The 18,181-nt window shown below is 42.1% G+C and overlaps 1 protein-coding gene across 1 annotated transcript; it reads left to right on the top strand.

The window, feature by feature from the left end:
• The first annotated feature begins 210 nt into the window (after positions 1-210).
• SERPINB5 (serpin family B member 5) lies at positions 211-17,509 on the top strand. Its single transcript, XM_079942416.1, has 6 exons — positions 211-381; positions 3,159-3,296; positions 6,045-6,162; positions 8,443-8,585; positions 13,317-13,484; positions 16,785-17,509. Exons 1-6 carry the CDS (start codon positions 214-216, stop codon positions 17,175-17,177), a joined length of 1,128 nt encoding a protein of 375 aa, XP_079798542.1. The 5' UTR covers positions 211-213; the 3' UTR covers positions 17,178-17,509.
• Positions 17,510-18,181: the final 672 nt, after the last annotated feature.

Below are 18,181 nucleotides of genomic sequence, written 5' to 3'. Positions count from 1 at the left end.
TTGGGTGTTCAGATCTTAGGACATTTGTGCAGGAGTTTCTTTACCACTGGCTTTTAAATTTGCATTTACTGAAAGTTCCTTCCTTCCTCTCTTCTACCCAAGACCACGACTTTGTTTGACTAGAATTCTTATTGCGTTGGCGAAATGCAGTTGAGAACACTTTAAAGGTGATTTAGAAATAACCCCACTCTTGTTCTTTGTTCTAGGCCCACAATGGATGCCCTGAGACTGGCAAATTCGGCTTTTGCCGTTGACCTGTTCAAACAACTGTGTGAAAAGGAGCCAGCGGGCAATGTCCTCTTCTCTCCAATCTGTCTCTCCACCTCTCTGTCACTTGCTCAAGTGGGTGCCAGAGGTGACACAGCAAACGAAATTGGACGGGTAAGCCCCACGCCTTGTTTCTGCTTTGAGTGGAAGCAGAGTTATAAGAACACACAGGTGGTGCCTGGGGAGAAAGGAATGAGGTTCTGTGGTCGGAATTGCTCAGGAACGAGAGTTTTGACATTTCCAGCACTCTCTTAATCTGTTTTTAAATGTGAAAGCTCATGTATGTGTCCTGCAACCCATGTTTAGAACAGGCACTATGTTGTTGTGGAGAACGCAGGGATCTGCTAGGCAATCACAAGTTTTCCGCTAACAAGTGGCCTTTGGCAAGTCACCTGACGTCTTTCTACCCGTTATATTGTAAGCATCAGACAGGATGATGTTTGTTAAATGTTCCACTGCAGATATCCTGACCAGAAAGACTGTAAATCTACACCCTCCTGTCTTACGCACGAAATTTATTTACAGCATCATCCTTTATATTAAAATGCAGCCTGAACTATATTCTGCTCTATAATATATTCTACCCTATTGGATAGACAGAATATATCCGTGTTTATTTCAATACAGAAATAATGTTTGAAATTATCTACCTTTAAGTAACGTGGATAAATAAGAAGATGGGTTGTGCTTACCTATGTTTTAGAATACTCCCTGGGATTTGAATATCCCATTTGAGAAGAATGGACTAAGGTGATGTTTTACACACGCACACACACACACACGCATGCACACATATATAGGAGTATGCATATATATATGTGTACACATATAAATAAAATACTTTTAAGAATTTCCTTTTGGTTATAGCTGAGTATCTCTGTAAAGTTCTTAAACCTTCAAATGAGATGATTTTCTATACTGTTACATTTTAAGTCCTTATTTACTTTTATTATTTAAAAAAATTGAGGTATAATTGACATGTAACATTATATTAGTTTCAGGTGTACAGTATAATGATCAATATTTGTATATTTTGCAAAATGATCACCACAGTAAGTCTACTTAATGTCTGTCACCATACACAGTTACAAAAAACATTTTTTTTAATGATGAGAACTTTTAAGATCTACTCTCGTAGCAACTTTCAAATATACAGGATTATTAATTATAGTCGCTATGCTGTACATTATATCCCCATGACTTATTTTATAACTGGAACTTTGTACCTTTTGACCTCCTTCCCATTTCGAGCAGCTCAGCCTCTTACCCCCTACCCCCCAATCCTTGCCATTTACCTTTAGATAATAAGTGAAAACCCTTCTAATTCCATTCCGTTATTATTCTTCCATTGATCATTCTAGTTCAAAAGAATCTCTCTTTTCATGAGCTCATAAGCATTTAAAAAGGGAACATCTTTTATCTATAAATCCCCAGAAAATATGACCCACAAAATGTTATTTGTGTCAAGATGGCAAATTTACGCTTGAAACTGAGTGGAACTTGAGAAGGAAACTTCCTTTGTGGGAAGAGGAGCTGTACCTTTTCGTCCGTCCTCCTCTTTCAACTCCACCCCACAATCCCTACCCCATCTCTCATTCCTCATTTCTCATCTCCCATTAGAGAAGAAATAGAAAAGAGGACTTCCTGGTAGTGGGTCTGTTCCTCAGTAATAGTAATAAAGGTCTTTTCAGTACACGCAATTGTTTCCCCACAGTGGTTACTTGGGTTCTTTAATTTTCTGGTCTTTTTGCCTGTCATTAGGCATGAGGGTTACGTACAGCCTCGGACCAGCCAGTGTGACCCTGCAATGCGGAGGCTGTGTGACTCGTTGGTGCAATGTGCCCATTTAGTGATCACCTGAGGTGTGGCATCAGGGCATGGTTCTTATGAGTTAGGAGAAAATCACCTTATCCTGACATCATGTTTTGGGCACCATGGAGCAGAGGAGATGCTGAGCTATTGGTTGAAACAAAAGAAAAGTTAGGAAAAAAATAAAGGGATTTAGGTCTTATGGAAGATAGCATCCTAGTTTTAAGTGGCTTAGAATATTACTATAAGAATACTTATTAACATTTTGAATCCATACGATATTTTAGGTGTCTTAACATATAATATCTGTAATCCTCATAGCACGTCAGAAGAGTAGGTGTTCTCAGTTCATTTTACAGAGGGGAAAGTACAGTTCTGAAGAGTTGGGCAAGATGACATTTCTAGTAGGTACAGGGTGGGATTCAAAGGCTACCTAACTGTAGCCCATCGATGGCATGGTAGCTGCCTACCATAAATGACATATCAGCCCATTTGGCGCTTGTTAGAGCAACTAAAAGGACTGGATGGGCTCTGGCTAAGGACACCTCTATCCTGGAATCTGATACCTGCCTAATGATTGTCTCTCGGTATTAATTTCTCTCTTCTTATCTCAAAATTGGATAGAGATTATAACCCAGCTTCCTTCTTTTCCAAGTTTTGAAAAGAGCATGGAGGCATCACTTTGAAGAAAGGGCGAAATTTCCTTATAGTTAAATCAAGAGAAGTGTATCTTTACAGCAATGTTTCTCACTGGGGACAATTTGCCCCTTCCCTCCCTCACCCCTCTCCCGGACATTGGACAATGTCTGGATACATTTTTGTTGTCACAAATGGAAGAAGGAGTGCTACTGACACCTAGTAGGTCAGTGATGCCCAGGACAGCGCCCTCCCCCACCGGTCCCAGAACATAGAATTATCCAGTCTGAACTGTCAACAGTGCTAAGGTTGAGAAGCCTTGCTTCTGGGAACAACAGAGCCAGGAGATACTCAGGACCAACCCGAGGAGGTTGACCATGACCATGTGTCCACCGCAGTGGGAAGAGGCAGTGCTTCACAGATAATAGATTTTTTTCTCTTCACAGGTCCTTCATTTTGAAAATGTCAAAGACGTGCACTTTGGATTTCAAACAGTAACATCGGATGTCAACAAACTTAGTTCCTTTTATTCCCTGAAACTAATCAAACGGCTCTACGTAGACAAATCTCTGAATCTTTCCACGGTAAGTGGTTCAGAGCAATTAGCAAGATTCAACTGTTTATCAGGGGTGACACGTTCTCATGGTTAGACCAACAACTTTTTGTCAGTGAAAATCATTCCTAGGACGCTAATTTACGATTTATTTAAAATAAATTAGTCCTAATGGAGAGGTTGAATCTAGAGGGAATCAATTGCAGTCACATATTTTAACTTAAAATATAAAGAAGCTGTGAGTTTCCTTTTCCCTCTAAAACACCCACAGATCCCACCCTTCCTCTTAGCTTCCTCACTGAGAGAAATGGAGAATGGGATTATTACTCTCTAATAAATGTGTCTCTATAGATGCAAGACAGCTCGTGATTTAAACATCTTTGTTCTTAAACAGCAGGGCATAGAGCCTGGGACAACATTTTAAGTTCTTTACCTTATTTTTTCATGCACACAATGTTCTCCTGATGTTTCTCAAAATCAGTGAGAAAAATCATAACGGTATGAATTAAAAGTTTTCATCGGGCTTCCCTGGTGGTGCAGTGGTTGAGAGTCTGCCTGCCGATGCAGGGGACACGGGTTCGTGCCCCGGTGCAGGAAGATCCCACATGCCGCAGAGCGGCTGGGCCCGTGAGCCATGGCCGCTGAGCCTGCGCGTCCGGAGCCTGTGCTCCGCAACGGGAGAGGCCACAGCAGTGAGAGGCCCATGTACCGCAAAAAAAAAAAAAAAAAGTTTTCATCGGTCATAAACTGGTTTTGTTTGTTTTATGAGGCTGTTCAGGTGGGTATCTATACAAGGTAGAGGTGGTAATTTCAGCTATTTCTTGAAGGAAGCATATAAAGAACACAGATATATTCTTAAATTTGATCCAAAGTATATCATAATGCTTTAAAAAATATGTATTTGAAACACATAGCCAACATCCTCGGCTGCATAGTGGTCATTCTCTACTGTAGTAACATCAACTTGATTCAGTTTGTGTTTGGATGGTCAGAATTTCAAGCTTTCGAAATCTAAAAGGTAGACTACCAGTTAAATATTTTGCCATAGTTTTACTACTTTCTGCAATAGGTATTTGTTTTCCTGGTGGGGATCTTTTGAGGACATAGGTCATTAGATGTTGTTGTGAGTTTATTCTTACTGCTTAAAGGTACATATACACAGCCATTCTTCTTCCAACAATCACCTGGGGAATTAAAGAAATACTGAGATGTGGGTTGGGGCCTGGGCATGGAAAGAATTTTAAAACTCCCTAGGTGGTCCTTAGTGATGCTTAACGCATTTTTTTTGCTGGCAGTGAAGATAGTGGAGGCCCTTCATCTTGCTGAGTCTCTGGAATGTTCTTAGCTCTGTCAGTAAATGGTAACACTCAGTCCCAAGGTTGGGTTGCAATGAACAGAATCAAATTGGGCAAGCCTGTAGTTGTTCTGAAAAAAATCCAAGGAGTCCTGTGCTTAGGAAGTGAAGTGACGTGACATTTAATAAGCTGTGTTTAGTTTGGTTGACCTTCCACTCAACATTTTGAATTATTTCAAACCGAGAGTTGCAAGGAATTTTTTAAAAGGCTGATTCCGTTGTTCCTGTTGGTTGTATATCATCTATAATTTTACTAGTAACAGTACAAACAAGTGTGGTCTGAGGAGGGCCACCTGTATCAGAACTACCTGGGTGTTAGAAGTGCAAATTCCTGGCCTTGGTTCACTAGAATCAAGATCACCAGGGACTGGATTTAGGGTTTTCCGTTTTTTTTTTATGCCTTTTCTTTTTTTTTAAATTTATTTATTAAATGTATTTCTTTTGGTTGCGTTGGGTCTTCGTTGCTGCGCACGGGCTTTCTCTAGTTGCGGCGAGCGGGGGCTACTCTTTGTTGCGGTGCGCGGGCTTCTCATTGTGGTGGCTTCTATTGTTGTGGAACGCGGGCTCTAGGCACGCGGGCTTCAGCAGTTGTGGCATGCAGGCTCAGTAGTTGTGGCTCGCGGGCTCTTGAGCACAAGCTCAGTAGTTGTGGCTTACAGGCTTATTTGCTCCGAGGCATGTGTGATCTTCCTGGACCAGGGCTTGAACCCGTGTCCCCCGCATTGGCAGGCAGATTCTTAACCACAGTGCCACCAGGGAAGTCCCGGGTTTTGCATTTTTAACAAGCATTATAATGAGAAGAACTGCTCTGTTCCTTACAGTACTGTGTTTCAAACTTTAACATGCAGATGAATCACCTGGGAATCTCGTTAAAAATTCAGGTTCTGATTCTGGGGTGGGGCTTGAGATTCTGCATTTTAACAAGGTCACAGGTGATGCTGCAGGTCTTGGTTCTTGGACCACACTTTGAGTAGCAAGCATCTTTAGAATATTTATTTATTTCAGTGTGGATAAGATTTTTCTTCTCATAGAGTTCTCTTTTCTGTACATTTCTTCCATTCTAAGACATACATATATAAATTTACATTTTACCTGTATGTACATTTTAATGTTTCTGAAATTGGAATTCATATTATAATTGTTGTGTTCATGTAGCATAATGTTTCTTTTCTCCCCCCAAACTGATGCTAGATTGATGGAGGCATTTAACAATTGATATTGTCTTAGAATTGAACAAATGAAAGAATACAAAGAAAATTCATTGATTTTTACATAAGGTTTCAATTTATATAGTGTTACAGATTTTGAAGGAGTATCCATCGTAATAGAGATTTAAAAGTCCTTGTGCTAGAATTGTGTACCAACATAATGGTTTAACTACAGACTTTAAGGACTTCGTGATTTTATGAACTGGATGTTTTTCAGGAGTTCATCAGCTCTACCAAGAGACCCTATGCAAATGAAATGGAGACTGTTGATTTCAAAGATAAATTGGAAGAAACAAAAGGTCAGATCAACAACTCAGTTAAGGAACTCACAGATGGCAAGTATCCTTTACTTATTCTGCTATAAATCACTAAGTAAACAGACCATATCGTCTCGTGAATCTGCTAAGCATAAGATTGAACATCTGGAGGATTCCTTGAATGTTTTCGGTATACAAGCTAAATTCTTGTCCATCAAGCCATTTCAACCACTTGGATTTCTGGATATCATCAGTTGGCAGAAATTCTGAGTACTTCAGGTTTAGTCTGCTAAAATGGGCTGCCACATGCCCTTCTGGAGGCTTGGACGTGCCCCCAACAAAGTAAGGCTCTGGGCCAGTTCCAAGGCTGGTTTTTCAATCTGGAAGTGAAGGGCTTGGACTATAACTTGATGATCCCTGAGGCCACTTTTGGCTCAAAAATTCTACAAATTTGTCAAGGAAAAAAAGACAAAAGGTCTTAGATAATCAAATACACAGGTAGAAAAAACAGAACAAAACAAACCATGGTGGAAACTTGCCCCAGGTCTCACAACCCTCCTTACCTTTGGCCCTCTGATAGCCCCGGGGCCCGGGGTCTCTTCTGCAGCTTCCACCTAGTCCTGCCTCTTGCTCCGGCTTCCCTCAGGCCTCTCCCTTTCCTGACTCCTCCCTCCATTAAAATTCTCTGTGAGTTGTGCTCCTTGCTAGAAAGGAATTGGAGCTAAGATGAGCTCGGGTGCAAATCAGTGTTCACATCCCCCTTCCCAGGGGACATATTTGTACAGGTTTTGTATAGGGAGGTAGCTATTGGGACAAATGAATTTTCTTTGGCTTCATATGTAAAGAAAAATCTGGTCTAACTAATACCAGGTTAGGCAATTTTAAAATGTATATGTGAAAGGCAGCTCCCGTTTAAATTGCTGTGTGACAGTTTTGCTTTTTTTTAAATTTATTTTTTGGCCGCCCACATGGCATGCGGGATCTTATTTCCCTGACCAGGGATCGAACCTGTGCCCCCTGCAGTGGAAGCTTGGAGTCTTAACCACTGGACCACCAGGGAAGCCCCCCAGTTTTGCTTTTAAAATTGTTAACGAATTGCATTTTCTCTCCATGGCACTCTGTTTAAAAATCTTCATAAATTTGAGTTTTTTACTGGAGAACGTAGTTTAGTGAAAAGACTTCTCTGAATTTGAAACCAGAAGCTCGAGGTTGAAGTTAACCAGCATTTACTAGGTCCCCACTTCTTCCATGATGCTATTACATGTTCGACCCATCATATAGCACTGGCAGGACAGGTTACATCGTTTATGGGTCCCAGTGCAAAATGAAAACACAGGGCCCTTTATATTAAAAACCGCATTAAGAATTTTAAGATGGCGACAGCAGAGCATGAAACAGCGCAGGGCCCTTCACACCTAGTCATAGGCCCAGGCAGTGGGCCTGAGCAGTGGTGTGAAGATCTGAGAGATTAGGTAAATGAAATATCCTTGGCCAAAAAGTCAACGCTCTTCAAAGGCAAGGACTTCATTTTATTAAGGGCTTATCACCACCTGTTTTGGCTGTTGGGGATTTGACACTATGGTCATTACAATTGTTATGGAGCTTATGGTGGTAATTACAGCTGACCAGGATGCAAACAAAGCAGTGTGATTTGGGGAGGAGGCGGTGAGCTGCGGGGCAAAGCGGGGAGCACTGACCTGGCTTCACACGTGCTTGGCCGCTGAGGGAACCAGGAAAGCCACTTGGCCTCTCTGAGTCTCAGTGTCCTCAACTGTGAGATGGGGATAATGACCTTTGCCCTACAGGATCATCATAGGGAAGTGAGATAAGACACGTGACCGTTCGGAGCACAGGGCCCGGTAGAAAGTAAGCTTTCTTGCATTTTCCTTCCCGAGCACAGGCTCTGGAGTCACAAAGACCTGGCTTTGAATCCTGAATTCACCCTTGCTCGTGCATCATCTTGGGCGAGGGACTTAACATGGAGTCTCAGCTTCCTCGTCTGTAAAGTGGGGAGCAATGCACGATACCGTGCCTGTGCGTGGCTAGCACATTGCCTCGGACAGAATGGGCACTCCACAGTGGTAGCTTGTGCATTTCTTCTTGCTCCTCTTGCGTCTTTTCCCCCCTCCCTTCTCCCCCTCACTCTCCTCCCCAGGTCTCTTTGGAAAGTCTGGTTGAGGCAAGTTGCAAGGAGAAAAAGGGGTCCTTCTTAAATGAGATGGTCTGGGCTACCAGGCCGTACGTGGCGCGGCTCTAGCCAGGGTTAAATGCCCAGTCAGTGGATTCACATGGGGACACCAGGGGTGCTTTGCAAGCATAACCCCGTGCAATTTTTTGGTTTCCTACCATTGTTTGCAGGCCGCTTTGAGAACATTTTAGCTGACAACAGTGTAACAGACCAGACGCAAATCCTTGTGGTTAATGCTGCCTACTTTGTTGGGAAGTGGATGAAGAAATTTCCTGAATCAGAAACCAAAGAATGTCCTTTCAGAATCAATAAGGTATGTGGGCTGCGTGTTGCAGTCAAAGGATCCCAACTATAGATCTGAAAAATTATAGCAACACAAGGGACCCTAGGCATTCACTCCAATGAGGAAAATTAAGGCACAGGAGGCAGTGGGCTTTTCCTTAGACAACAGCAGGGAGGGGCAGGGGCTGTTTAAGTGTAGAAAAAGAACCATAAGAGAGAGATGCTCACCCTTTTTCCAGAATGTCCTCAGGGTCTGATCTGAGTGAGAGTTTATAGAGCTTCTAACACAGTGGGTAAAGCTAAATCACCAACCGGAAAATAACTACAGATGTTTGGGGCCATTAGTAAGAAAGGAAAAGAAAAGGAACAAACCAAATCCCAACATTAGAGGCCTTTGGATCATCACGAAACATTGACCATTTGGGAATCTCGTTCCAGGTTAATGAGCTCCTCTGTGATCTCATTTCTCACCTGTTAATAGTGAAGTAAATGGTTCTGATATTTTAATTTAAAAGATGCTTTGAGAGGGCTTCCCTGGTGGGGCACTGGTTAAGAGTCCGCCTGCCGATGCAGGGGACACGGGTTCGTGACCCGGTCCGGGAAGATCCCACATGCCGCGGAGCGGCTGGGCCCGTGAGCCATGGCCACTGAGCCCGCGCGTCCGGAGCCTGTGCTCCGCAATGGGAGAGGCCACAACAGTGAGAGGCCCGCGTACCGCAAAATAAATAAATAAATAAATAAAAGATGCTTTGAGGTACTCATTGGCTGTGAAGGAAAAAGCATAGCTTACTCGTCTGCAGTGCTGGGCCTCATTATGGGGAAGAATTACAACAGAAACCTGTATCGCAGGGAAGTCTCATGAATACTACTGAGTGAATAATGAAGCCATATCCCATGCCCAAAACAATTCATATAAATAGGTAAAGTGCCTCCTCTATAAATGAAACCGAAGCACTGAGACTGGAAAACTGGCCCATTTCGTTAGAGGACCTAGGATACCCCAGGTTCTATATGATGGTGTGGTTTCGTCTCATTTGATGAGATCTGGCTTGTGTCAAGAATGCAGACTCAGAACTGTGCATCCGTCAGCACAATCTCGGAAGGAAGCTTATTTACCCTGTAACGCTTATGCATCAACTCTAATTTTCAGGTCTCTCCCAGCACCTAGAGTACTTAGCATTAATCACTTTTGTTTTTGCCAAATATTATCATTGTACTTTCTTAGCGCTAGAACCCAAGAAGAAAAGACCTTCAAGATACAGTCTATACCTGAATTAACTGGACTGGTTCCCGTGACTTTTTGTTTGTACTCACAGCATTTGCATTCATAGTCCACACCCTCCCCTCCCAAATCCCCTGCTCCAGCTGTGGTTTCCACACTGAAATCGAATTATTTATTTACTTATCTGGATCTCTTACTAGTGCATGGACTTTTAAGGGCAGGGATAATGTTTTGCCCATCTCAGTTTCTATAATTCCTGGCCCAGTCCCTGACACATTAATAGGTGCTCAGCAAATGTTCGTTGAAAGAATGACCTATCTGGAAGGATCAGTTTGATTAAATAGCCAATAGCAAACAAAACCTTTTTGGCTTTTGGGACCGCCATGGGTTCCTGTGCAAGATGCATGGGCCGTTTTCCCTGGGAGAGGACGATAATCACTGAGTGTGCTCCTTACCTACTGGAAACCTCCGTGGTCCTAGGGAGGGAGCCAGGTCCCCCTCTACTTGCTGTTCCTCCATTTGGCTTCCCAGATTACAGTGGTCTTCTCATTACTGCCTGCCAGGGCCCAGACCGACCCTGCACACAGGGCTCTGACCAGGCACCAAACAATTACTTCTTTAGACTCTGTATTTTTCACATATGGGTCCCTGAGTTTTCAACACGGCTTTTTGACTTTCTTAGTGTTGCCTTTTATTTGGAACTAAAGTTGAACTTGACTGTACCTAGCCTCTGCTGTGAGCGGGGACCAAGTGTTGGCCCCAGTGACCCTCACATGGAGTGTCCCCTCCAGAGTGGTTAGGGTTGGCTCTCCTCCCTGGGAAGGGCTGGCAAAGGGGCCTTGAGAATGTTTAAGTGAAACCTGAAACATGGTGCTTCTCATACCGGCTGCAGGGCCAGCCCAGAACATCATCAGAACCAGGTAACAGTGAGTGAGTTCACCATGGACTTTTGTGCCGACCACCCTCAGATTTGTGGCTTTTACATTTAAGAAAATGTTAATGGATGTCTTTTATAAAGGTAGGAAGAATATGTGCAATTCCTTTATTCTTGTTGTTAAATCATAAAGCTAGGTCATATCATGTCCTGGAGACTCAGACTCTAGGAAGAGAATTAATAAGGATTTTAAATGCCATTGATCTCTCAGCGTTCACCAAACAAAAAAATAAAACACTATTCAAGGCTGCGTGGGGATATATCCTGCTTTTGAATGCAGGCGCTATTACTTTTCCTTTGTTTCCTTTGAATTGCTTTTGTCAGCTCCTGAACTTTTGGGGTGATGTTACTAAATCTTTTCTCATGTCCTTTGGTGTCTCTTTTAAGGGTTAGACTAAATTGATGAAGTTATATTATTAAAAGTTTAGTACAGGGCTTCCCTGGTGGCACAGTGGTTACGAATCCACCTGCCAATGCAGGGGACACGGGTTCAAACCCTGGTCCGGGAAGATCCCACATGCCGCGGAGCAACTAAGCCTGTGCTCCACAACTACTGAGCCTGCGCTCTAGAGCGTGCGAGCCACAACTACTGAAGCCCGTGTGCCTAGAGCCCGTGCTCTGCAACAAGAGAAGCCACCGCAGTGAGAAGCCCACACACCGCAATGAGGAGTAGACCCCGCTCGCCGCAACTAGAGAAAGCCCGCTCACAGCAACAAAGACCCAACGTGGCCAAAAATAAAATAAATTAAAAAAAAAAAGTTTAGTACAGTACCTATCCTGACAAAGGTGGACACACACACTCACGTGCGTGCACACACACCCACACACACACCCACAAACACACACACACACTGTATTGGATATTTTCTGGGATGGTCGTTACTTAGTCCTATTTTCAGAATATACATCTTAATTTATGTTTTAGAAAATGGGATTATTGTATCCATAGTCAGTGCTGATAAATGAAATAGATGACCGTTTTTGGTGGTCACAGCTTCTGTGAATTCAGAAACTATTAGTACTCTAACCTGATGGAGATTTTTAGACAAATCTATACTTCTTTGAGGGAAATACATGGAAGAATTACCAGTTAATTTCAAAAGTAGTATGTTTATTTTAAAATCATAATTTTGTTTCTGGTTATACATAGAGTCAAAGTCTTCAATTATCTATCAACCAAATATTTAGTGAGCAATTACTATGTGCTGGGACATACCAAGATAATAAGACATGGTTTCTGCTTTGACTGTAGTCTAGTTGGGGTGGGGGTGTCACATACATACATTTTCTAACATTGTGACAAGTGTTAAAATAGAGGTATGTACAAAAAATAAAATAAGTCTAGCTTTACTTGAAAATAGTGTTGGGTAACACTATTACCATTCGAAGATCCCACATAAAAGCTTTACTGTAATATTATTCCTGCAGACCTGATACGATGTTTGAAATTTCCCTCCAAAGAGGTTCGGTTAACAGGCAAATATCCCATGGGAGGTATAAACCAAGACAATAAATTGCACTAAATTACTATCAGTCTTTTACTCCTTAGTATGAATTAATTTTTCTTCAGAAAATGAGTCACCTCTGTAGCAGAGATACAAGGTCAGATATTAATGGGGACACAGAGGAGAAGAAAAGTCCTGGGATGCTGCCTGGAGAGAAAGGCCTGAGTGATAGGAGCTGGAAGAGACTTCGAGATACTTCTGTTTGTTATCATTCTTAATTTTTAAAATCATGAAATATTGCAAGCATACAGAAAATTATAGAGAATAGTATAACAAACACCAATGTACCAGCAACCACCTTTGTAAAATCTTTATATTTTACCTTATTTCAGATATTTTAAAGAAAAAATATAGCAAGAATTGCACTGTCCTGTGTAGCCCCACCACCCCTCCATCTCCCTGCTTCCTCTCCAGAGGGAACCATCATTCTGAAATTTCCAATTCCTTCATTCCACTGACAAGGAAACTGAGGCCCAGAGAGGTTAAGTGACTTGCTGAAGGTCACAGCGTATGTTTATGTCACATTTGAGACTAAAACCAAGGTTCTCCTCTCTAATCAGATCAGAGCAGGAAGAGGGGACCGAGGGCGGGGTGACTAAAACCGAAGGCAGACGGAGAACAAAACAAGCATGGTTTTGTTCTGCTATACGTTAACTTTTCCATATTAGGCATTGTATAAGGAAAAGCTACATAAATGGACATGTGGGTTTGCACTGGAATTTACTTTCAAGTGAGCTCTACCAAGAATGGTTTAAAGATCTTGTAATTACAGGCATCTATAAAGGCTAAGTTAAAGTTTGCCGGTATTTCCAGTCATCCTGTCTTATTTTTAATGTTTTATATATGCAAATACAGTATTATATTATGGATGGATCCTGTAATTACAAAGCACATGGATAACTTTTCAAAGGAAGTCGTAAACTCTTGACGGGACAGTCTCTGATGGTGTAGATTACCTGCCTGCCTCTTTAAGCCATAATGATGTGAAACTATATCAGGAACGAATTTATGAGTACGTGTGTGTATAGCTGTGTGTGTATAGAGGGGTGTGTGGGCGTGTGTGAGAAGAACAAGCAGAGCAAATTTCTTCTCCTTTTTTAGACGGACACCAAACCAGTGCAAATGATGAACGTGGAGGCCACGTTCTGTATGGGCCACGTCGACGGTATCAACTGTAAGCTCATAGAGCTTCCCTTTCAAAACAAGCACCTCAGCATGCTCGTCCTACTCCCCAAGGATATGGAGCACGGGTCCACGGGCCTGGAACAGGTGAGGAGGGAGGCGGGCGTCCAGCCCGCAGGCGCAGCGGAGCCAAGGAGATGCTTGGGCGGTGCTTGTGGGGCTGCGGCAGCCTTGCCTTAAAGATTCACTTGCTCAATGGTCTCTAAGGGTTTCGCGGTTCTTTGGGGGCCTTTCTCCTCAATGTTAGAACAGTTAATATTTATTTGGGACTTATAACGTGCCAGGAGCTGTAAGTTGCCCATGCGCACTGGCTCATCTAATTCTCACCGCAGTCCCAGGAGTGAGAAACTATAATATTACCCTACTCACGTTTACCACCGAGGGGCCGGAGGCACAGAGGGTGGGTAACTGGCCCAGGGTCACGAACTCGTGGGTGGTATGTAGAATCGGAAGGTGAGCCCAGGAAGTTGGAATCTGTGTTCTTAACTCCAGCGTAGAGCCCCTGGTAGCATCTTGCGTGAGTGTGGTGCGTGTGTCACAATTGACACATTCACTCAAGTCCACAGTGGACTTCGGGGCTTGCGCTTTGTGTTGCATGTTCTATGGGTTTCTGAAAAGTTCTTTTAATGCACACATGTACACAAGGTTTTATTATGCTTTTATCCAGGTAGAGACACAAGGTTTAACTGACAGTGGAGGTTTCACCTGCCTGGGAATGACTTTCTAGCTTCCCCTCTGCTCTGTCAGCCCCCTGCAGCCCCGAGACCCGTTGTTCTCCCTCAGCCCTGCCCTCCGGGCTTCCTGGCTCCCCTCCACCTGGGCCTCCACCCTGCACCAGGAAGAAGGAGGGGTTCTTTGACCAGCCCGGGATTCACCTGCTTTATTTCCGGTCACACCTCAGTTACTCCCTGACTTTCCAGGGGACAGTCTAACTTGGTCCCCATCCTACCTGCTACTTTGATTCTATGTTTTATCCATCACTTTATTAACTGAATCATAATTCCCATCTTCATTCTTCTGTTCACTCATCTGTCTCTTTTTTACTGCACTTCACGCCTTAGTCTCATTTTTTTCTTGCAGCCGTTATTCAGCTGTCTCACACTTTACTTCCTTAAAATACCCTCACACCATTTTTTGTTGTTGTTGTTGTTAAAGTACAGAACGAAAGAAGATGATCTTTTGAGTCTCAGAAGGTATATTCAAGGATACAGGTCGTCTCAGTTTGCTAGGGCTGCCATAACAAAGTATCACAAAGTGGGTGGTTTAAACAACAGAAATTTAATGTCTCACAGTTTTGGAAGCTAAAAGTCCAAGATCAAGGTATCTGCAGGTTGGTTTCTTCAGAGGGCTATGAGGGAGAATCTGTCCATCCGCGCTTCTGGAGATCTGCTGGCAATCTTTGGCTTTCCTTGGTTGTAGACACATCACTTCAGTCTCTACCTTCATCTTCCCAGGCATCTCCCTGTGTGAGTGTGTCTGTATCTGTGTCCGGAATTTCCTTTCTTATTAAAAGGACACCAGTCATATTGGGTTAGGGCCTAATGATCTCACCTTAATTAATTACACCTACAAGGACGTTATTTCCAAATGAAGTCATATTCCAAGGCACTGTGGGTTAGGACTTCAATACATGAATTTTGGCGGGGAGCGGGGGCGGACACAATTTGACCCATACAATGGAGGAAAAAGGTTATTTTTTCTTCTTAATGACTTTTGATTTATGGATGAATTTTCTCCTGTCTTCTCACTCTCAGGTAGTAAATGGCCAAGAGACTATCCTTTTTGGCTCAAAAATTCTAGTTACCTATGACAATCTTTTGGTCTTAATAATTTGTCTTCAATAAAACAGTGTCCATGAAAAAATACTTATCAGAACTTAGCAAGAGAATCCAATGGTTCCCTCTGCCATTAAGAAAACTCGTGACCAGCTTGTGACCTTGTCATCTCCCTGATTTTTATAGGTTTCACATGAGTAACTTCAGTGCAGAATTGCCCCATGTAGTAATAGTCAAGGTAGCATCATTCTCTGTTGCACATGTATTTCTCCTCTAGCCAGTGGGGAGGCTGGAAGGGCAAGGAGCAATTTAAGATTTGCTCAGTGAAGAATTTTATGTCTAAATCATTTTATGAGTCATTGCATAGCTCTCATTTTAAAAATAGCCAACTGAAATAGATGCATTCTTCACCTATGATCTAAAAGGATGATCCTAGACAGTTCAAATTCTCATTTTGAAAAGAGTAACTTTAGCTTTAATTTGAGTTATGAAGTTTGATACCATGTCTAGGGCACGAATATTCTAGATTTCCTAGTAGAGAAATCAAGATAAGCATTCAATAAATATTATGCATAAAAACTTTTCTAGTTTTACATTTATTGCACTATTATCCATGCAACATCATAATCCATGCATTCATTTCTATAGAGCTACTCTATAGTTAAAAGAAATGCCCTCATAAATTTCAGAACAAAGGGACCATTGTCGTGGAGTGAGTGGAGGAGAACAATGCTAGGTAGCTGGGTAGACCATTTTTATTTTTAATTAATTTTTATTGGAGTATAGTTGATTTACAATGTTTTGTTCACTTCCGCTGTACAACAAAGTGAATCAGTTATACATATAGATATACCCACTCGTTTTTAGATTCTTTTCCCATATAGGTCATTACAGAGTATTGAGTAGAGTTCCCTGTGCTATACAGTAGGTTCTTATTAGTTATCTATTATATATATAGTAGTGTGTATATGTCGATCCCAATCTCCCAATTTATCCCTCTCCCTGACTCCCTGCTTTCCCCCTTGGCAACTGTCAGTTTGTTTTCTACATCTGTGACTCTGTTTCTGTTTTGTATATAAGTTCATTTGTACCATTTTTTTTAGATTCCACATATAAGTGATACCATATGATATTTATCTTTCTCTGTCTGACTTACTTTACTCAGTATGTCAATCTCCACGTCCATCCATGTTGCTGCAAGTGGCATTATTTCATTCTTTTTTATGGCTGAGTAATATTCTGTTGTATATATGTACCACATCTTCTTTATCCATTCTTCTACTCATGGACATTAAGGTTGCTTCCATGTCCTGGCTATTGTAAATAGTGCTGCTATGAACATTGGGGTGCATGTATCTTTTTTGAATTATGGTTTTCTCTGGATATATGCCTAGGAGTGGGATTGTTGGGTCATATGGTAGCTCTGTGTGGGTGGACCATTTTTAAGAGAACCTAGTCACACACCAAAACTGCAGGGCTGATTCCATCTTTGATGAACCATCTGTACTGCTTCCAAATAGGGCTCACCGTGACATTTTATGTTTTTAATCAAGGAGGATCTTTTACAATTGGAAATAAAGAAAAACAATTTCCTCTCCTTTTTGTCCTTCAGGTTGAAAAACAACTCAACTCAGAGACGCTATTGCAGTGGACCAATCCCAGTGCCATGGCCAATGCTAAAGTCAAAGTCTCCATTCCAAAATTTAAGATGGAAAAGATGATTGATCCCAAGGCTAGTCTGGAAAACCTAGGGCTGAAAAACATCTTTAATGAGAATGCATCTGATTTCTCTGGAATGTCAGAGACCAAGGGAGTGGCCCTCTCAAATGTCATTCACAGAGTGTGCTTAGAAATAACTGAAGAAGGCGGGGATTCCATAGAGGTGCCAGGATCACGAATCCTGCAACACAAGGATGAATTCAATGCTGACCACCCCTTTATTTACATCATCAGGCACAACAAAACTCGAAACATCATTTTCTTTGGCAAGTTCTGTTCTCCTTAAGTGGCAGAGCCCAGGTTAAGTCCCACCCGACTTCTCTGTAAACTCTGCAACCGAGAATCATTTTCTAAATACAATAAATTGTTAATATTGCTGGATCAGGAAGCTGCTAATATTCACACTAATAGGCCTTTCTTCCAATTTTTTTTTGTTGTTGTTCTTTCCCTCCCACCCCGTTAAAAGACAATACTTTCAATGAAAAGGAATCACCTTAGAGAAAAAATATGTATTCATCATTTGTCAAACTATCTAGGGTTTTTGGCAGGAATACAGTCTTTCACAAAGAAAATTCCTATAAGGAGGATCTGGAGAGGATTTTATTACCAAAGCTTAGCCTTCCATCACTGGGATACAGAATGTTCTAGACATTTGCTTTTCCCTGAAAGACTGAAGAAACTGGTACATGGGCTTTGCAAAACTTTCCTGGAGCCAATGAAACTTGGACATACGTTCAGGCTACTGTATGTCCACAGCGCCTTACATTAAACCCTGTGGGACAAATATTTCCTTCAAATTCTGAGTTTTGGAGATTTTAGAAAGATAATATGTGGCACATACTGTATGTTACGGATCTCCATTGATAGAGGCTGGAGCAGAACCCTATAAATCAACACCTTAATATTTCTGCCACAAAATGTAGACTGTCCGCACAAAATAAAGACTCCAGGTAGCCCATAAGTATCAGGTTTTGCTGCCCAATCAGTGCGCCACCTACTTCTGAAAAAACTTTCTTTTCAGAACTTTTTGAAATTTTGGAGTGTTGGACCTGTAGTAACCAAAGGACAGCACCTCAAGGGGAAGCTCAGATCTTATTAAGGATTCACTTTCACTGTTGCTAGAACCCCTACCTGGTTGTTGGGTTGGTGAGAGACCACCGGCAGGGAATTCTAACTGACTCACAGGCTGGTGGATGTCTGACCACCGGGGCTTAAATGCACAGGGACTTTCACAGCAGACAATAAAAGAATTTTACGAGTGTTGAAGGGACTCGTCTCTCTGTGTACTGT

Source organism: Stenella coeruleoalba, assembly GCF_951394435.1.
Source record: "Stenella coeruleoalba genome assembly, chromosome: 14".
Classification (NCBI taxonomy): domain Eukaryota; kingdom Metazoa; phylum Chordata; class Mammalia; order Artiodactyla; family Delphinidae; genus Stenella; species Stenella coeruleoalba.
Note: the sequence above shows the minus strand (reverse complement) of the source record. Positions and strands in the feature narration are given on the sequence as shown.